The following is a 22,217-nucleotide window of genomic DNA, read 5'->3' on the forward strand; positions in this document are numbered from 1 at the left end:
TCTGGACTATTGGTTGAATTTGTTTATTTTGTTTCAAAGTATATTCATGGTATCTGTTTTCCTTTTTATTCACCATTGTTTGTCATAGTGTTTCCTGCTTGAATGGCTGGATGATGTCACTGATTACCTTGCTGGGCTCTACCAATTTGAGGGTTTTCTGTGGAGCATTGCTTTGTTTGTTTTTCTTTAAAGTAACTTTTGAGTTAACTTCTATTACATGGTATATTTTGCAAATCCTTTCATTATGTAGATGAGTTTGTAAATTAGATTAGTAATTTTATGTTTTGTTTCTCTGTTTAGATTTTGTTTTTTCCGGTTTAATTGTGGCTTGGTCCACTCAAGTGCAGGTGTGTTGCCAACTGGCTATAAAAACAGTGAGTTCTTGGAAGCTTGAGGGGGGTTGTCGGGAGTCAAAAGTAACAAATAAAAGTCAACAGAAGAATCTGAAACCGGTGGCTGATGCTGTTTTCTTGTTCACCTTGCTGCTCCTTGACGACACTTCTTCACAATGATAAGGACATTTTTGCGTTTGTTGCTTATATTTGGAAAGCTTGGGAAAGAAGACAGCGAGCGTTATATACTTGAATTTAAAATGTAGCGATATCTTTGTGGAGCATGTGATTTGTATGTGACCATCCTGTTTTGAACGAGAGCTGGGCACCAAAGGTGCTTGACGTGTATAAATAAAATTATCTTCATCTATAAACAGAGTGGCAGATTCACACATTTGAAAATTGCAAGTGTTTCGGTTCCTGCTTCAAACATCTTGTACCAAAGATGAAAAAGAAACTTTCAATATGCAGAGAAGGGAGCATATATGGTCAAACTAACTTATGCATCTTTTATTTACCATCGTATGCATCTGATTGCAAACTGAAATCACATTACCTCACTAACTCTATTTTTATTCATCATCCAACACAGCAGCTGTGCAGTAAAGTCAAACCTGTGTAGCTATGTGTATTCGGGCCTTTGATGTGTTGGAAAGCGAGAGACTATCTGGGAAGACATGTTCTGTTACACCTCTTATTGATCTGCCCAGGAATCAACTTTACACTTTAATCCAATCCCTCTAAAAAGCTTTTAAACACTGCGAAGAAGTCAGGATGACTAAGGAAGCTGCATACTGTGGGAACTATTGTAAGGTGAGTGAAGGTGTGTAACGATAGTCGTTTTAAATAGTGTTTGCACCAGATTTATTGCATGCAATGACTGAAGTCAGCGATCTTTGTTACAGGATGTAGAGCCATCTAGTGAGTTTCAGAGCATTTATTGGATCATGAGATTTCCGTGATAGTGCTGTCTTATAATGCAGTGTCCAAGCCATTCACCACTCACAAAAGGTTAAAGGGAAATTTGGCTTTCTGACAAAATTTCAGAATGCACATAACAGTGTTAAAATCTTAACAATTAAAATCTAGAGCCTCTCTAAACGGTTCAACGCACCTTTCCAACTTTTAAGTGTTTCAGTATTTATTGCATAAGCTTTTCTCTAATCCATGAATCAACAACTGAATGTTCTGCTTCTATGACACAATAAATTTAAAACGGTCCCCTTCGCCATGATTTTCATGTCATAAGACAAAGACGACACCAAACAATTGATCAGCTGTACCAGACCAATGTGAAGCTCCAAACAGGACATTTGATCAGACACAGATGAGTCCGATCATAGAAAGTACTAGAGTGCCATCAGCAGCTTGCAACAGTCACAGAGACTGGAAGAGTCACAGAAAGGAACTGAAATGGGCACCATTTTGTTGTCACAACTGTCACTCAACTCCAGGAATGTTTAAGGCAGATGACAACCACCCGAGTGTCACGTCATTCCCTCCTTCCAAGTCATCATCAAAGACCGTGCTTATCTCCATTGGACCACATGGATCCACAACTGCAGCTTTCCTGTAGCAAGAGGCTGCTGTAACCCGAACCATAATACCACCATGTTTAATGGCTGATCTGGGACATTTTAGATTTTAGGCAGTTTCCACACTTTTCTCTGGCTATGACTCTGATTCAGCTTTAAATTTAGTCTCATTTGTCCAGAACACCTCTTTATGAGAAATCTGAAGGCTTTTTAAATCCATTTAAAAACCTCTAACATGGCCTTTGTGTTATTTTGGCTAACCAGTGGTTTGCATCTTGTACTGTAGGCTGTTTCTGTTCATGTTATCTTCCACAGACAGCAATCTCTGACAAAGACACACATTTTCAGAAAACAACTTTTATCCTTATTTTGAACAATAACAAGTAAAGTATCTTCTACCTTCTTTATTGAACGAAAACACCTGAGTCATAGTGGGTCAGTCAGTCTTGGGCTGTCAAAAAGTTCAAATGTCAAAACGTACGCAAATGACTTTAAAATCTGGACTGTGCTCATTGTTCACTGTTTATTATATACACTTTAAGCAGATACCAAACACTATGAATGGTACTGTATATTTATTAGAGTCCAGCATGATGATCAAAGAACAAATAAATCACTTTTACTGGATCCTGCGAAGGCTTAGCAGGGTGCTGAGTTTTCAAGAGTCCAAAATACTCCTTTTAATGTTGAAAACATTCTGCAGAGGTTCTGTGAGACCCAGAGTTACTTTTGCAATATCCTCTTAATATCTTTGCCAGTTCTGACAAAACTAAACCAGGTCCTCGCTAAACTTTTAAAAGATCCTTCAAATGTGCTTTTCTCTCACAATCTTGTGAAAGGTTTATTTTATTTAACTTGAGATTTGTGTAAACTATCTTGGGATCTTGGTGAGTGGACAATCTCCAATTAAGAACAATAAAATTTGCCGTTGACATTGCAGGGCTGTGTAATTTGTGACCCAGTGAGAGGATAAATTACAGTTTGACAAAAGTGATCTAAAGTACACAAACAAAGAACAAAAACTACATGTGATGGGTTTCATTTATTGTTAATAGCAAGCTGGGATAGTCTTTTCCATCAGCCACATCAGGCTGTAATCAGTACATTACCATCCACTATCTGAACATTCACACAAACTTCTAATACTCGTCTCTGTGAGGATGTGAAAACCAGTTCATTGATTTGGACTGCTTGGCGTTGCTTTGTCCTTCAGGATTCTTTTCTTTTTTTTACTTCGTTTATTCACACACTTTACAAACTTGACTGAGATTAAAGCATTATAGCTTTAAAAATTGTTAAAACTTAAAAACGTTCCAACCGTAATGGTCATACCAGCAATTATAATTTTTTCCATCATGTAACAAATATAATCTCTTTAAATTTGGAAGTCCTTTTCATGCAGATGCTTCTACATCAGTTCATCAGTGCCTCTTAAAATGTAAAAATAGAACTGTATGGTGAACAGATGTCGGCTATACCTATTAACCTTCAATGGCTAAAACCAACTGTGCTTTATCAGACTAGTAAAGGGAATGGTTGCACCATTAAAATTCAAGTTTAAAAATTAACACCCTAAAATGTGTGTGTGTGTGTATAGAGAGAGAGAGACAGACAGACAGACAGACAGACAGACAGACAGACAGACAGACAGACAGACAGACAGACACAGACAGACAGACAGACAGACAGACAGACAGACAGACAGACAGACAGACAGACAGACAGACAGACAGACAGACAGACAGACAGACAGACAGATAGATAGATAGATAGATAGATAGATAGATAGATAGATAGATAGATAGATAGATAGATAGATAGATAGATAGATAGATAGATAGATAGATAGATAGAAATGCATAAATTAGATCTGAAGACTTCATGTTATTGTGGCACACAAGCAGCAACTAAAGGTTTCACAGCTGGTCTTGCTGGTGCATTTTCAACTGCTCGGTAAGTGTGAAACCTTTACTGTTGGCATGAAGCTCGTCCTGGGATCAGAACAGTTTGATCATGCTTTCTCTAGACTTTCCCACTCCGACCCACTTCACTGAAATGAGAAACGACACATTTAAGGATGTGACTGGCAGGTTGGGCAGAGCCGAGGCCGGCTTGGCTCCGGTTTCTCCATTAACGGAAGAAGATCTTTTTACAAACCTGGCACTTGCAGGAAGTCCTCGATGAAGCCAATGTAATTTTGTGCCTGTGGAGGCAACTCCTCGAAGCTCCTGGCTGTCTCAGTGCTGCAGCACCAGCCGGGCAACGTCTTGTAATCCACCGACACCCGCGTCAAAACGTCCATGTTTGCTGCGGCAGAAAGGACAGACGATGTGGTTTTAACTTGGAGGAAACAAATGTAAACCAAGGGAACTCTGGGAATATGCTGTCAAACTAAACAACAAAAAAGGGATTGGTTTTATCAACTTGGGGTCAAAATTTATAATTAATTTGGAACAACAAACTGAGTGCTAGAAAGACAAATGAATCTTCTAATTTGCTGCAAAATAGATTTAGAAAAGACAAAGATGTAGCAGTTTCTGCCCGGGGATAGCTGACCCAAACAGAATCCGAGCCTGGCAACCAGAATCTTTAATGAACAGGTTTCTATGGGAGTTGAATATTCAATTTGTTAGATTTTGGAAATTCAGCCAAATATGCAGCCCTTACATCACAAATGAAGCAGGAGGAACTACTCACCCGGGAAGCTTGGTAGGGGTTGCCCATCAACCTTGTAAGCCACGCCCACTTTAATCTCTGGCAGCGTGTCCAGGATGTCCAGCTTTGTCAAAGCAATTCTGCACAAATAAATCATTGCTCTACTGAGCTCAGGGGACTACGGAAGGAGGCTGAGATGAAGAGAGAAGTTTCTATGGCGGTTCCTTACGCTGAGAATCCGTTGACCATGTGGGCGTATCGGACCAAAATCAGGTCCAGCCAACCGCAGCGCCTCCTCCGGCCCGTCGTCACACCGAACTCTCTCCCTCTGGTCTGTAGCAGATCACCGATCTCCTGCAAAACAAGCAGGAAGATGCAAATTCAGACAAACGAAGCAGCAAGTTTATTTACTTCTACAAACATAGCTGGGTGAGACATCCACAGTGCCAGTCATGTTCATGAGCACCTGTCATTAGCATGAATGTTCCTTTAAATTAGGGCTTTTAATGAGGATGAAACCATTAAAGAGCTTCTGTAGTAAGTCTAGGTGGATATTTTATCACTCTCCTCATTAGAAATAGTACAGATCATTCAAACTGGTGTTGATGTGTGTTTGGGATCATTGACCTGTTGGAAAAGCCAGCCGTGTGAAAGTGTCAACCATCTAACTGCTGATTTGGTAAGGTTAAAAAATTCCCTCTGAATTATTCCTCCCACTTTGTATAATACACCAGTAGAACTGGAAGCAAAAAAATGGCCCTCAGCATCATGCTGCGACCACCATGCTTAACAGAGGCAACATTGTGAGGTTTGAAATGCTCACCTTGACTCCTCCAAATATAGTTGTTGTCACTGTGACTAAAAAGAAAAAGAAAAAACGAATAAACCGTTGTTTCCTCTACTCGTGAACCTTTTTTCCAGAACACGTCAGGTTTGACCATGTGAGCAGCTGCAGAGATCTGTCTCAGTTCTTCTTTCTTAAGGACATTTTATACTTCACAAGAACTCAAGCGCAGAACTCCTGGGAAGTCCTCGCGGCTCTCTTCCACTGCAGCGTTTTGGCAGCGTAGGAACTACGCCCACTTGAAATCTCTGACCAATCACACGAGAAAAAAAAATCCACCCAGATAATGTTTCGAAAAGAAGCTGCATGAGCTCCACATTCAGGGCTGGGAGAACAAAACGCCGTTCGGTTCTTGCAGAAGTAGGAGAGAGAACTCATTTCTATTCGGCGCCTCCTTCGTCCATCGTGATGTACAGGTCCTTCTCAAAAAATTAGCATATTGTGATAAAGTTCATTATTTTCCATAATGTCATGATGAAAATTTAACATTCATTTATTTTAGATTCATTGCACACTAACTGAAATATTTCAGGTCTTTTATTGTCTTAATACGGATGATTTTGGCATACAGCTCATGAAAACCCAAAATTCCTATCTCACAAAATTAGCATATCATTAAAAGGGTCTCTAAACGAGCTATGAACCTAATCATCTGAATCAACGAGTTAACTCTAAACACCTGCAAAAGATTCCTGAGGCCTTTAAAACTCCCAGCCTGGTTCATCACTCAAAACCCCAATCATGGGTAAGACTGCCGACCTGACTGCTGTCCAGAAGGCCACTATTGACACCCTCAAGCAAGAGGTTAAGACACAGAAAGAAATTTCTGAACGAATAGGCTGTTCCCAGAGTGCTGTATCAAGGCACCTCAGTGGGAAGTCTGTGGGAAGGAAAAAGTGTGGCAGAAAACGCTGCACAACGAGAAGAGGTGACCGGACCCTGAGGAAGATTGTGGAGAAGGGCCGATTCCAGACCTTGGGGGACCTGCGGAAGCAGTGGACTGAGTCTGGAGTAGAAACATCCAGAGCCACCGTGCACAGGCGTGTGCAGGAAATGGGCTACAGGTGCCGCATTCCCCAGGTCAAGTCACTTTTGAACCAGAAACAGCGGCAGAAGCGTCTGACCTGGGCTACAGAGAAGCAGTACTGGACTGTTGCTCAGTGGTCCAAAGTACTTTTTTCGGATGAAAGCAAATTCTGCATGTCATTCGGAAATCAAGGTGCCAGAGTCTGGAGGAAGACTGGGGAGAAGGAAATGCCAAAATGCCAGAAGTCCAGTGTCAAGTACCCACAGTCAGTGATGGTCTGGGGTGCCGTGTCAGCTGCTGGTGTTGGTCCACTGTGTTTTATCAAGGGCAGGGTCAATGCAGCTAGCTATCAGGAGATTTTGGAGCACTTCATGCTTCCATCTGCTGAAAAGCTTTATGGAGATGAAGATTTCATTTTTCAGCACGACCTGGCACCTGCTCACAGTGCCAAAACCACTGGTAAATGGTTTACTGACCATGGTATCACTGTGCTCAATTGGCCTGCCAACTCTCCTGACCTGAACCCCATAGAGAATCTGTGGGATATTGTGAAGAGAACGTTGAGAGACTGAAGACCCAACACTCTGGATGAGCTAAAGGCCGCTATCGAAGCATCCTGGGCCTCCATAAGACCTCAGCAGTGCCACAGGCTGATTGCCTCCATGCCACGCCGCATTGAAGCAGTCATTTCTGCAAAAGGATTCCCGACCAAGTATTGAGTGCATAACTGTACATGATTATTTGAAGGTTGACATTTTTTATATTAAAATCACTTTTCTTTTATTGGTCGGATGAAATATGCTAATTTTGTGAGATAGGAATTTTGGGTTTTCATGAGCTGTATGCCAAAATCATCCGTATTAAGACAATAAAAGACCTGAAATATTTCAGTTAGTGTGCAATGAATCTAAAATATATGAATGTTAAATTTTCATCATGACATTATGGAAAATAATGAACTTTATCACAATATGCTAATATTTTGAGAAGGACCTGTAAACCTCACGTCCCTGAGGAATTTACCAGAGGTGTTCCAGCATCTTCCCCTTTATGATCAACTTCTGCATTAGAGGTTCACCAGTTGTTCCTGACCAATGCCCTCCAATCTGATGAGGGCACTTCAGTTCACGTAGTTCAAACTGGAATACAACAAAGGGGACCAACTGGAGGAAGACACCAAATGCACATCAAAAAAGCATGGAATGGATAAAGCAGGCAAACATTAAAGCTTCTTGCATGACCTCTGACCTCATCCGTATTGACCTCATATAGTCAAATATTCAGCCTGAATTATGCTGGTAGCATATTGTTCCGCGACGCGCTTAGAAACATTTATCCCGATATTAGTGTGTTTGTATACATTTTAGCCTGTGCAGATCATTCATGCCCATGAAGAGTGAGACCAGGGCTGGACGGGACTGAAAAGTTGAGCACGGCTGAAGACAACAGGATAATGGCCGAAGAAAGAGAGCCGTTGGTAGAAAAGAGAGGGAAAATGACTTCAATGGTGTGGAAACATTATGGGGGCGCAGAATCAGATGGCGAACAAGTAGCAATAGTTTGCAAATATTGCTATGGTATCATAGCTGCTCCACAGAGTAACACTACGGACCTGTTCAATCATTTGAAGTCCGCTCACAAAGTGGTTTATGATCAAGCAATGAAGGAGCAAACAGACAAAAGCCTCTCGCTCCTTTAACTTCAGAGCCATATTGTGTTGAGCTGGGGTGAGAGTAGTGGACTGAGGCCTACTATTTTTCTTTGAAAAGTGATTCCTTTCAGTGTCTTGTTAGATTTCTTTTATGGCAGCTAACCTAAATGCACACTGCTCAAAAAAATAAAGGGAACACTTAATCAACACAATATAACTCCAAGTAAATCAAACTTCTGTGAAATCAAACTGTCCACTTAGGAAGCAACACTGATTGACAATCAATTTCACATGTTGTTGTACAAATGGAAAAGACAACAGGGGGAAATCTTTGGCGATTATCAAGACACACTCAATAAAGGAGTGGTTCTGCAGGTGGGGACCACAGACCACTTCTCAGTACCTATGCTTTCTGGCTGATGTTTTGGTCACTTTTGAATGTTGGTGGTGCTTTCACACTCGTGGTAGCATGAGACGGACTCTACAACCCACACAAGTGGCTCAGGTAGTGCAGCTCATCCAGGATGGCACATCAATGCGAGATGTGGCAAGAAGGTTTGCTGTGTCTGTCAGCGTAGTGTCCAGAGCCTGGAGGCGCTGCCAGGAGACAGTCCAGTACACCAGGAGACGTGGAGGAGGCCGTAGGAGGGCAACAACCCAGCAGCAGGACCGCTACCTCTGCCTTTGTGCATGGAGGAACAGAAGGAGGACTGCCAGAGCCCTGCAAAATGACATCCAGCAGACCAGAAATGTGCATGTGTCTGCACAAACGGTTAGAAACCGACTCCATGAGGATGGTATGAGGGCCCAACGTCCACAAATGGGGGTTGTGCTCACAGCCCAACACCATGCAGGATGCTTGGCATTTGCCAGAGAACACCAGGATTGGCAAATTCGCCACTGGCGCCCTGAGCTCTTCGCAGATGAAAGCAGGTTCACACTGAGCACATGTGACAGACGTGACACAGTCTGGAGACACCGTGGAGAGCGATCTGCTGCCTGCAACATCCTTCAGCATGACCGGTTTGGAGGTGAGTCAGTAATGGTGTGGGGTGGCATTTCTTTGGAGGGCCTCCATGTGCTCTGCAGAGGTAGCCTGACTGCTATTAGGTACTGAGATGAGATCCTCAGACCCCTTCTGAGACCATATGCTGGTGCGGTTGGCCCTTGGTTCCTCCTAATGCAGGATAATGCTAGACCTCATGTGGCTGGAGTGTGTCAGCAGTTCCTGCAAGATGAAGACATTGAAGCTATGGACTGGCCCGCCCGTTCCCCAGACCTGAATCCGATTGAACACATCTGGGACATCATGTCTCGCTCCATCCACCAACGTCACGTTGCACCACAGACTGTCCAGGAGTTGGCGGATGTTTTAGTCCAGGTCTGGGAGGAGATCCCTCAGGAGACCATCCGCCGTCTCATCAGGAGCATGCCCAGGCGTTGTAGGGAGGTCATCCAGGCACGTGGAGGTCACACACAATACTGAGCCTCATTTTGACTTGTTTTAAGGACATTACATCAAAGTTTTCCATTGATGATTTTTGTGTGATTTTGCTGTCAGCACATTCAACTTTCTACAGAACAAAGTATTCAATGAGAAATATTTCATTCATTCAGATCTAGGATGTGTTATTAGAGTGTTCCCTTTATTTTTTTTGAGCAGTGTATAAACCTCAAAACAGTTTGATAGTTGCAGAAATGTTTAATTAATGTCAAGATTGGACAGCTGCCTGAGCTCAACACAACATAGTTGATTAGATTTTTCTATTAACATTTAGTCGGTACCTTTTTCACTGTATATCCCTCTTGTAATTTAGCAGTATTTGAACTTTTTTTGTTGGTCAAGACAAAGTTTCACTTTTTTTGTCTAATTTTTTCAAGGTTTGAAATCCTATGGAAAACATGGTTTGACAGCCATTGTTTGTGCTCAATAAATTCATGTTATCAAAGTTAATGAATAATCTTGTTAAATAATAGAGATCTCAATTTCAACCAAAAATAATCGTGATTATAATTTCTGCAATCGAGCAGCACTAAGTGAGACTGTATCTGAAAAACCAAACGCAGCCGGGTTTATGATTGCAGAGCATCTTGGTGACTGCTAAAGGGCTTTTATGAGAAGCAAATCTTTAAATAACCCCTGTCTGGTCACAGGCCTGGCTCTTTTATGCTAAGACTGCAGCTGACAGTTCAGAATGCCACAGCAGGAAGGGGAAAAGAGGGTTTAGTGGTGGATCAGTCAATGCACATCGCCCAGCAGAAACTGAACTTCTGCAACATCAACGGCCTCAACAGGGACAAGCTTGGCTGAACCTTAGTAATGTTCATGTAAAGCTCTGAAGATTTTGTCTTCTTTTATGCATCTGTAGGTGATGTGAGGCAGAGAACCATCCAATAAAACATTTCTAAAACAGATTTGCAACAGTTTATCACTCACATTATCCTGCTCTGTTGGAAAAGCACCAACTCCCACCCGGGTTGTATAGGCTTTAACGACGCCGTAGACCCTGCCAACGTAGGAGGGAGGCACACCAAGACCGGTGCAGACACCTCCAACAGTGCAGTTCGAAGACGTTACGAAAGGATACGTCCCTAAACAGAGAAAAATCTGTTAAACTTTAAAAGTAACAAAAAAACATCTTTCTTCCTTTCTTTCTTTGATCCTCACCAAAGTCAATGTCCAGGAGAGCAGCATTGGCTCCCTCCACCAGGATTTTCTTACTGGGACCAGTGAGAGCTTTGTGCATGAAGTACACACCGTCAGTCACCAGAGGGCGCAGTTTCTCTGCATATTCCTTCAAAACATTGGGACTACTCTCAGAAATTCATCCTGGTATCATTTCTAATAAACTTTATTTGTTTGAACTGAAGGACAAATGTAAAGATAAATGCAAGAGGATAAAATGGACAAATTACCTTCAGCTGCTTAAGTTCCTCTTTGATATCAACGTTGAGGTTTGGATACATGGTTAAGAAGTGATCCGCCAACATTCGGAACCTGCAAACCAACCAGGGCAGATCTTAAAGACTCACTCGTATCTTCATAGGGCCCCTTTCTACCCATATGTATCTCCGTGGACTCATTTTACAACATGAATGAGATGATAGCAGGGAAACAACCAGGTTCTGACTCTGGACTTTAAAAAGGTGCTGCCATCTGCTGGTTACAGAACATACAGCTAATAGGTATTGAGAAAACCTTTTATTTAGCTCTCCAAACTACAACTGTCTACTTTTTTTCAGTCTGAAGTATGCTCTTAAATAAAAAATGTATCTGTTAAGGTTTTGACTCAAATGCCCAACAAATGATGTTCTTGAAGCATTAAACAGAGTCGGGCCTCTTCTAGGAGCTCAACATTAGCTTGCGTTATCCATTCCAGACTGTTTGAATGTGCATTTAGGGTGATTTTCCAGCTGGAACACCTAACTGTGTCCACGTTTCAACCATCTGGCCCAAACTGCCCTCCTCATGAGAAAGAAGGGTATAATGTTCAAGAACAAGTCAGGTGCCACTAAGGCTCCAGCTGATCATAAGCTGGGAGAGACTGGAACTCCAGACTCACTGTCCACAGTGAAGTCCATTTTACCCCGAAATGGACACAAAGGTTGTGCATAATAAAAACATCAGACTGACTGAAATTTTCAGCTGCCCACATGGACAAATCAAATGCATCCTGGAAAAAAAATGTAAAATCAGATGAGACCAACATTGATCTATTAAAACCATAATAACAGCAAGAATCTTTGAAAGACTCAAACCTGAGAACACAGTAGTAATTGAAAAGCATGGTGGTAGTAGCATCATGCTGAGGGTCAGTTTCCAAACCAGTGCTACTGATGCATTACGAGGAAGAAAAAATGATTTATGTCATCTAAATTCCTCAACTTTCCCTCAAACCAACAGCTAGACGGCCTGAAACACGGACACGGTTCGGAGTTCAAGCCGGACAATGATTCCAGACGCACATCCTGGTTCTGGAATGGATAATGCCAAAAGCTTTATGATGGCTACAAAAAGCATGTGTTCGAGGGACAACTTGCAAACAGATATTTATTCAAATATTAGTGGAGGTGTACGCATACTTCTGGGCCTGTAAGGATAATTTTGAATCCATAAACTTGAGCATATCATTCCAGCCTGAGAAACAGAACAGCACCAAGCCCCAAATTACAATGAGATTAATGCCAACGATGTAAATGTCCAACAAGAATCTGCATCCCCGTCGATGACTGCTCGAAAAACATGCCCATATGTTGATTTTGGAACCATAATCAGGAGGCCAGGTTAGATGGAGGTTAACCTGCTTCACACACTAAGAAAACCACAAGAACAAGGCTCTCACTTCTCTTCAAAAACCTTGAAATCTGAGACGAGATCACAGACTCTCAGCCCGTTCCGAGCTGCTTTGGATGAGTAGGCGGGTCCGATGCCTTTCTTAGTGGTCCCTAAACTGGAGAACAAATAACAATCACACATAAATAATTGTAATTTGAAAGAAAAAACTGTTGATCACAAATGTTATTTGTGATCTTGAACACAGTAGCAGCAGACAAGCACTTCCACATACTATTCAAACAACCTAAAAGACGTACTTTTTCCCTTCCTGCTGCTGCCGCTGCTGCTCCTGGATCCCATCAGCAGCCTGATGGAAGTTGAACACTAGAGGTGGACAGAGTGAACTGTGAGTAAAACCTTTCTCGATCAAAAACCTGAAAGGAAAAGAGAGAACAATGCACACTCACCAATGTGGGCCCGATCAGAAATCTTTAATCTCTCCTCCCACCCTTGTAATCCTGCATGAGATGGAAACTTCAATTCAGACCACATCTGTGTTTTTACAAAAACCTCTCTGGTCTGACTGGAAAAACAAGAGACATTTTTGTTTTTTACCTTTGCCCTTCCGCAGATTCTTTTCTGCCTCTTCAAACAGACCTGGCAGGTGGATCACCACTCCATTCCCTGTAAACAAATGCTCTGGTCAGGTATGAACTAAATGTAACTTTTTAGCCTACATATAAAATGCGGTGTGCACATCCGCCCGAGCACCCTGACCCCATGGGGGAAGGTTTGCTTGGTGATGGCAGCATCATGCTGTGGGGATGCTTTACTTGAGAAGGGCGATAGTTAATCAGAAGGCAAATGGTACTAAATGAGGGCAACCAGGGAAGAAAACTAGTTAGAGGCAGTGAATGAATTGAAACTGTCAGACATTTGTCTTCCAGTAGGACAATGACTAAGGATACAGAATTACAGTGGCCCATTCAAAGTCCGGACCATCCAATCTCACTATGCTAAACATTCGTGGAGTGTGATTACATTTGCAAGACACTGTATCTGAAGTCCATTTATTAAGTTAAACTAGGTCATCGCCACTCAGTTCGGTTTTCTGCTAAACTGTACTGTGTCTGTTTTTTTGTTGATATGATTTACTGCCTTCTGTTCTCTACGGAGTTTTCTTATCGCTTCCTTAAGTGTGTCTGAAGAAGAGATAAGAACGCCCGCCGAGGCTCGGATGTTGCCTTTTTAATGAGGGTTTTATCATCCCGCCATTTTCTGGCTTGTAAGTAAATGAAGACGTACCAATGAATGAGATGGCCTTCTTGTTGAGCACGCCGCTGGGCAGCAGGTGAAAGTCGTACTCCACCGTGTCCACCACCACCGTGTGACCTGCATTGTTTCCTCCCTGCAAACAGCACACATTGAACATGTAGCTCCCTGTCACACAGTCCTGCCATCAGTCAACAGAAATCAGACTGTATAACTTTCTGATCTGGGCTGAGACGGTGGGGTGCAACGGGGACAGCTGCTTTCTGCAAGGTCGATGCCTTACATAACGGTGCATCCAGTGGATATGCGGTCATGTGCTCCAGTCTCTAATCGTGCCACTCTCATGCCATGTATGACTGAAGAAAACAAAAGTACGAGATAAATAATGACCGCTAACATGAATCTAGCGCTTCCACGTCCTGGGGAGGGGGGCCGATGACGTCACAGCGTGTCATAGATTAACAACAGAAGCAAGAAAAATAGTCTGACTTCCCTCTCACCAGCGGGGGAAAATAGTCGTTAGTTTAAATAAAATAAGAACAATGACGTAAACACTGTGACGTTAACATGGCCGTGTGGTTTGGTACCTGGCACCTGCATACAATATCCGCATCCATTGCGAGCAAGTCCACAACTTTTCCCTTGCCCTCGTCGCCCCACTGAGCTCCGAGCACCACGGTCATTTTGTTCTGGGGCTCCTTCGGGATGCGGAGCGACACGTCCTGCTGGACGTTCTCCCTCGGCCGCTTAACCACCGGCTCGCCGTTCAGGTTCAGGGAAGCAGCCTCTTGTCCGTTAACGTTAGCCATGTTGCTGTCGGACGCCATGCTACCCTCCCCTTGTTTTACCGCGTTCTCCTTGCTTAACGGGAAGTCCTGTCTTGAGGCAACACCAGGTGGCAGTGTTTCCTTTCATTTCATTATTGTTCTAAACTAAATATGTCTATAATTATTGGACATTATTTGTTTATTCTTTCGACACCTTGATTAATTGGCTGACCAGACGTATATACATTTTACACTATATTTACTTTTGGTAGATTTTCAGTTTTTATCTCGCCAGCAGGCCACTAAAAGGTATGTGACGTCATTTGACGCAGTCCGCGCAACTTCCGGCGTTCGTTTTGCTTCACAACAGGAATATACAACTAAAAACATTTTTTCTCGGATTGTGGGGCAATAAACACCCCAGTAAAACACAAAACTAACCTGGAAATAAGACATAAGACAAAATTTAATTATAAGAAAATTTGATTGAGCTATATCATAATTATAAGATACCTTAGCATAAGACTAAGCAAGTTTATAAAGGGTAGTTCATAATTGTGACATGTTTACTACGCCAAAGCTTTAAGATAAGGCCTTAATTACGACGTAGTTATAGTTATGAAATGTAATCTCATCATCAAGACTTAGTTTTGTATAACTGAGAGATCAGCTATTTATGGGAAAGTATAATTAACTGTCTCACAATTATGAATTCAGTATCAATGACGTGTCTTTCTCATAATTATTAGATACAATCCAATGGAGGTAGCTAACAGCTCCTGATAGTGAAATAGCTAAGTCAGTATTATGAGATAGCTAAGTTATAGTTGTGAGAGAGCGAATGAGATAGCCTTAAATATGAGATACCTAAGACATAATAATTATATGTCTAAGTATCTATCTTGTTTTTTTCACCTTAATGGTGAAAATAGGCTTTTGTATTTTATCAGGCAAAATGAATACACCCACCTACAACCAAACAGCTGTAGTTACTGGCAGCCAAAAGGTGGATTTATCCCAACTAAGTATTTTTTTATGTTCTCATCAATGTCACTTCACCTGGAGAACAGGACTGTGAAAAAGTATTTGGCCTCTTACAGATGTCCTTTGTTTTTGCTTCTTTTCAAACTGATATGTTTCGGTTTACTAAATGCTTAAATGTTACAGATTAAGGAATTTTGGCACTTTTTTCCTCTGCAGGATTGTTTTAAATCAGCCCCATTGGAGGTTTATGAGCAACTATTTAGAGGTGAACTTGCTGGTGTGCTGTGGATCATTGGCCTACTGCAAGTGGGCTTCAGGTTAAGGTCAGGAACTGATGGCTGGAATTTCTGGTTAGCAAGTCATCCAGCAAGTCATCCAGTGGAGATTGGGCGCGGTACAGGCAGGCCAGGAACAGACTAACAAAGAAGATCAAAGCAGCCAAGAGAAGCTACAGTGAGAAGCTTAAAAACAGCCTTTCTACTGGTGATACCTCGGCTGTATTGACCGGTCTGAGAAACCTGACTGCCTATAGGAGCCCCCCCACCCTTCCTGAACAGAGTCGTCTCCTGGCCAACCGTCTGAATGGCTTCTACTGCAGACATGACAAGAAGCCATTCACACCTCAAATCATCCCCTCCACATCCCATTCAGGAACAAATTTAACCCGTAAAATAACCAACCCCTCACCATCAGATCCTCTGCCTGCACTAAAGATCTCCGAGGAAGATGTAAACAGGCTCTTTCAGCGCATGAAAACAAAGAAAGCTGGAGGACCTGATAACGTCTCCCCATCAGGTCTGAAAGCCTGTGCAAATCAACTCGCTCCGATCTTCACAAGGATCTTCAACAAGTCACTGGAGAAATGTGAGGTCCCCTCCTGCCTCAAACGATCCACCATCATCCCGGTTCCCAATAAACCCACCATTGTAGGATTAAATGACTACAGGCCTGTAGCCCTGACGTCTGTGGTCATGAAATCCTTTGAGCAGCTGGTATTGAAGCACCTGAAATACATCACAGGCCCCCTGCTGGACCCCTTGCAGTTTGCTTACCGAGCAAACAGGTCAGCAGATGATGCTGTTAACTTAGGTCTACACTTCATCCTGCAACACCTCGACCGTCTAGGGACGTACGCCAGGATCCTGTTTGTAGACTTCAACTCGGCCTTCAACACCATCATACCAGACATCTTCCACCAGAAGCTCACCCAGCTCAACGTCCCAGCCTCCACCAGTCAGTGGATCAACAGCTTCCTGACGGACCAACAGCAGCAGGTGAGACTGGGGAGCATCTTCTCCCGATCCAGATCAATAAGTACTGGTGCCCCCCAGGGGTGTGTTCTATCCCCACTCCTCTTCTCCCTGTACACAAATGACTGCACCTCATCGGACTTGTCCGTGAAACTCCTGAAGTTTGCAGATGACACCACTGTCATTGGACTGATCCAGGACGGTGATGAGTCTGCATACAGACAGAAGGTGGATCGGCTGGTACACTGGTGTAGTCAAAACTACCTTGAACTCAACCCACTCAAGACTGTGGAAATGGTGGTGGACTTTCGGAGAACACCACCCCCATACACCCCCCTCACCATCCTCAACAACGCTGTATCGGCCGTGGACCACTTCAGGTTCTTAGGAACCACCATCTCTGAGGACCTGAGATGGTCTTCATACATGTGTGTATTTTTAGGTGCGTGAACAAAATATGTTTTTTTTTATTATTATTACCCTAATTTTAATGTAATACTGGGTGGGATATCTCATAATGATGGTTGTAATGCCCGTAGTTCAGTCAGGCTGCTCTTGGGACACATACATTGGTGTAATACCTAAATGAGGTTCCTCATGTTTTGAAGGAACTTCCAGAATTGTTCTGATGATAATTTCTATTTGTTTAACCTTTGGTTGAACATTAGGAAATAATTGGTGCAGCTGTCAAAAAAAAAGCACGTCATTGTGTAAAGGTGTTGGCTGGATGGACGGATAATGACCCGCTTCTCTTTGATATTAATCCGCCACACTTCAGGCGCGGCTTTGGAAGGATCTTTTGTACAGGGAGGTGGCAGCATTGGCCACATGTTGACATTGTGGGTGTGTATCCTTATCATATCTCCTCTATCATTTTTATTTTATTTTAAATAGCCCAGTTTTCACTGGCATTATATAAAAGCTATGTAAACAAGTGCAAGGGGCACCATTAGTCACGTATTTGTCCAGCATTAACCGGTTTATCTTTTAAGGAAGAGATTTAGTATTTCTATCAAAAGTCTTCTGTTAGAAGGCAACCAAGTGGTCTTAGCACTTTTAGGCAGTTGATTTTAGTAGTAATGTGTTGCTGATTCACCTCACTGTAATCAAACCTACCTTTGGGTATAAATAAAGTTGATTGACTGCTTGTATAGGGAGTGAAATGGGTCATTTGTAATTATTCTTGAGTGAATACAATACACCTGGTCTTTGAGCTTGCATTGTGGTGTGGTAGCCACTAGACAGCAGGAAGATAAACTTTATTATCAGGGTTTGATGACTTTATACTGCCCATGAGTAGAAGTGGAAGTATAAGTGTGGACTCGAGTGTTTTTCTCACCAGCCTTTGCGTGAGCCCCATGATATGCAGCTGAGCTGGCTTACTCTTCCTGTACACAGCTGGGATAGCCTCCAGGTCTCCTGTATAGACCCTGAATAAGAAACGCTGGGAAATTGTAAAATGAATTTGAAACATTCAAAATTAATAAAAAACAAATAAGCCTGACCAATGGTAGATCCTGCATGAATGTCCCCCTGGGTGAACCCCTCCATCACAATCCACACTCAGCTGTTTTACTCAATTAGGATTCTATTTTCTTTGTCTGCTTCCATGATACGGACATCCACAGAAACAGTTCCAGTTTGTGAAAATGTAATTTCTTGACATTTCCCAGTTGGTGGTAACTAAAGATAGACACTCAAGCCATATGAAGTGAAGATAGGATAGCTTGATCCTCACCCTATGTTGATACAGCATGATTGACAGCAAACAGCCCGATCGCCCTATTCTCAGCAGCAAGCAGGAGGTGCCTAAATGGAGCACCAACTCATGCAGAAAAGCATTTAAAAACATCTTTAGAGCCCCTCAGACAGATAAATACATTTCTCTTTAAACATCCTGTTTCAGGTATCCACAGTATCTCAAAAGGAAACAGATCTGGGCTTTGACTCAGCCCAGGACTTCCTATTTGTAAATTCTCAGCCAGTCATGGGTTGATATTTTTTGGCTCATTGTCATGTTGCTGGATCCAGTTCTGTTCAGGTGTTATGTTTTACTGTTTTTACTGTAATATGTTCTGATGTCCAGAACATAAGACAGATTTCCTTCTGTTTATCTATGTTCTGTGTGACGAACTCCAGTCCGTACATTATGTTTATCTTAGAGAGCAAAGGTTTCTTCCTTGCACACCTCCCTTGAAGGTTAAACGTCTGCAGTCTCTTTCTGATTACAGAGGCATGCACTTTCACACTAGTAGTAACAATAGCCTGCTGTTGGCCCTGTGATGACATTTTAAAAGTTTTGGAGACCTATTGTAGCACCTTGCAGTCTGCTTAAATGGTGAGCTTGCTTGCTTGTCTAGACCTGGGCAAACAAATCAGTTGTTTTGACTGTCCTCCACGTCTAGACTATTTTCTGTAAAGTGGAATGGCTGATTTCAAATTATGAGGCCTCATCAGACCTCTTCAAAGAGTCAAAAGCTGCTACAATCGTCTTTCTCACCACCTCACGGAAATCTCTTATCATGGTGTTTACTCTCACTTCAATAGTCAGGAGCTCCAAAGTACACATATGAGGTTTAAACCGGGGTGAAAGTGAGCCGGTACGGTCCGGTACTGCGTACCACTAAAAGATTCTGCGCCGGTACGCAGTACCGGGAAGAGGGAAGAACAGGTCTGCTATGAAGCCGTCATCCAGAACCAGTTACCAGAACGGCTGCAAAAACTCACGAGTACACAAAGATCAGATCCACTACCAATAGGCAGTCTAAAACACGACTTAATGTGTTTATAAATATAGCTTTTTCCCCTCATTCCAAATTGTTTCTGAGCAGTTCTGCTATGCTGGAGCCTCAGTGCTCTTGCTTTGCTTCTCTCTCCTCGGAGCTAGAGGCTTTTGTGAACGGCCAGCCTTTAAAATGAGCACCGCTACGTTTAATGTCTGTCTGCTCGCTGCTAAATACCCCAGTTAAAAGCAAACGGAGAGTAACTAGTTGTGTTTCATGTTATTTTGCTGAATTACAACAACACAGTACAGCTCGAAAACACCGCTTACAACCAAATTTCACATACGATACACGAGAGCGGTTGCCAAGGAGATCAGTGCGTTCGATTTAATGGACTGGGAGATTTTACACAGGTGGTGCACAGACATAAAGAAACCGCCGCTTGCATTAGGACAGGACGAACAATAAATCACAAACCATCTACAGACTTAACAGGGGCGAAAATCCCATTTTATTTTTGGGGGGACACTAAACAGAACAATTTCAGAGTAATTCTTGGGGGGGACATGAAAAGAAAAAAGCTCCCTCCCTTTGCTGCTCCTTGGCAATTTTTCAGCATGTTAAAATTATGTTAATGAAAGTAATATTTGTGGTTATAGCATTGCTCTTTATTAGTCCATATTTTACCCTTATACAGGTTTTTTTATGTTCAACCAGCAATGTCTACAATGGTATTAGGTGAAAGGTAGCAATGGTCCATCTTTATGATTACATCTAACAGAATTTATTTGCATCCTGCTCTAATTTACACTTTAGTCCATAAAAAATGTGAATTAGTTTTATATCTGACAATAACATCCTGCCAGAGGTTTTTAAAAATCTGTCCTCAGTCCTAAGTGATCTACTAACATCCTCGTTTCAGCTTGTTAACCATCATAAGCTAGGCTGTTAGCTTAGCTAGAAAGCTGATAGGTGAGGCTGGATTTGGACAATGCGGGAGAAATATCACTTTTTATGTTATAATCTTGCACTCATTGAACAAATGATGTGATAAATGACTAACTGGCTTTTACACATTGGTGCAGTTTCATCATCAAGCCTGTCTGACCCGCTCTGAAAACGGAGCTGCAGAGAGTAGCAGCCGATAGACCCTCCCGTTAGAAACAGCGTGTGCATTTGGACCTAACCACTTTGTGGGATAGGGGTATCGTGATCTTTTAATAAGTAGAAAACTTTTTTTTCGTAATATCTCACTTGGATCACTTTAGTTGTGCTTTTATTAAATATTGCTATATTATCATTTAAAAAACGTATTTGTATCTACAATGATTATTGGGGGGGACACGTCCCCTCCGTCCCCCCAGGATTTCTGCCTATGAGACTTAAATAAAAAATAAAAGCACGTGGACCTGATGTGTTGTAATGTTAGTCATTTCAAGGGGGAATAAATGTGGTGGTGCAGTTGGTAGCAATGTTGCCTTGCAGCAAGAAGTTCCTGGACTCCCAGCCAGGGGTCTTCCTGCATGGAGTTTGTATGTTCTCCCTGTGCATATGTGGGTTCTCACTGGGTACTCCGGCTTCCTCCCACATTCCAAAAACATGCCTGTTAGGTTAATCGATCTTTCTAAATTGCCCTTAGATGTGAATGAGTGTGTGTGTGGTTGCTTGTCCTGTGTGCCTCTGTGTTGCCCTGCGATGGATTGGCGACCTGTCCAGGGTGCACCATGCTTCTTGCCCGTAGACTGCTGGAGATAGGCACCAGCTCCCCCGTGACCCACTATGAAATAAGCAGTATAGAAGATGAATGAATGAATCAATAAATGTGGTGGGGCTTTTTTTTAATTTTTTTTTATTGATTTTACTTTTTTTTGAAAAAAAAAGTCTTTTTTATTGTTTACTTATTTTACTTGAATTTTTCAGGATTGTTACAATTCTTTATAAATATCCATATGTCCACATGTGTTAGAAAATCACATAGGCTATCATAGGAAGTCCTTATTTTTCCCATGTTTTTTAAAGGAATTATTAGTATTGGCAGTAAATGTGGCAGATACTCTGACAAAAAAATTACTTCTTGAAGTGAGATGTATTCCCCCCGTTGATCAAATTAAGAGTGTGAGATGATCCTCCTGCAACGAAAGATGGATTTATATTAAGGCTTTTTGCACATTGGGTAGTAATTGAAGCCTTCTATTGCAGAGGGCACTCTATGAACACAACAACAAGCACACAGTTAATTAATATTTCAGTGTATGACTGAGCAGTCCAATAAACACGTGACAGTTTTAAAATGGCTGATGTTTCTCTGGAATGCTGAGGCCAACAGCAGCAGCTCCACAACCTGTATAAATCACAGCTGCTTCATGAAGACACCAGATTGGTGTGCAAGCTGCATTTCGGTAAATTAGCTGAATTATTACCACATCATATATTACGGGAACAACAGTAAAGTTCAGTTTCATGTTGAGCCAACCTTATTACCTCTACTTTTAAATAGTAACTTTTAAAACAGATATGGCAACTATACTTTATCTTCACTATAGTAGACACAGTGAATCATATTTTCTCTCTCTTTTCACTTACAAAGAATAAAATTACTTCAGACTTTGTTATCCTCAAGACTAACATTAGAGATGCATGCTTTTGCTGAGTGGAACTTAGCTGATGTATTATGTAAGTAGTGTAGGATCCAGTGGAGGTTCTTGCATGAGTGGTGCCCTGGGCGAGCCCCCTCCAACTGTGGTCCCATTGCTATCTCAGACATAACCAAAAACATTTTATTTATTAAATTAACCTAAAATTAACCTCATTTTAAGTTATATTAACAATGTTTTAAAATATCTACGTTTAGTGTACAAAAATCAAGTTCAGGTTAGCTTTTGAACTTAAGGAAGATCAAAT

General features: G+C 42.0%; 1 protein-coding gene across 1 annotated transcript; it reads right to left on the reverse strand.

The window, feature by feature from the left end:
- Nucleotides 1-3,596: 3,596 nt before the first annotated feature.
- Nucleotides 3,597-14,465, reverse strand: adssl (adenylosuccinate synthase, like). The gene is made up of 13 exons (XM_047378228.1): nt 14,180-14,465; nt 13,626-13,728; nt 12,936-13,004; nt 12,788-12,838; nt 12,638-12,704; nt 12,388-12,495; nt 10,961-11,042; nt 10,713-10,839; nt 10,482-10,636; nt 4,752-4,876; nt 4,565-4,662; nt 4,025-4,174; nt 3,597-3,917 (listed from the first exon to the last, which is right to left on the reverse strand). The coding sequence occupies exons 1-13, from the start codon at nt 14,417-14,419 to the stop codon at nt 3,865-3,867; spliced, it is 1,428 nt and encodes a 475-aa protein (XP_047234184.1). The 5' UTR covers nt 14,420-14,465; the 3' UTR covers nt 3,597-3,864.
- Between the last annotated feature and the right edge of the window lie 7,752 nt (nt 14,466-22,217).

Source organism: Girardinichthys multiradiatus, chromosome 11 (genome assembly GCF_021462225.1).
Source record: "Girardinichthys multiradiatus isolate DD_20200921_A chromosome 11, DD_fGirMul_XY1, whole genome shotgun sequence".
Taxonomy (NCBI): domain Eukaryota; kingdom Metazoa; phylum Chordata; class Actinopteri; order Cyprinodontiformes; family Goodeidae; genus Girardinichthys; species Girardinichthys multiradiatus.

Coding starts and splice junctions, on each gene's coding strand:
- adssl (XM_047378228.1), bottom strand. CDS start 14,419: ATGGCGTCCGACAGCAACATGGCTAACGTTAACGGACAAGAGGCTGCT. Junction 12,839..12,935: donor GAATCTGCGGAAGGGCAAAG/GTAAAAAACAAA, acceptor CATCTCATGCAG/GATTACAAGGGTGGGAGGAG. Junction 4,663..4,751: donor ATGGTCAACGGATTCTCAGC/GTAAGGAACCGC, acceptor TTATTTGTGCAG/AATTGCTTTGACAAAGCTGG.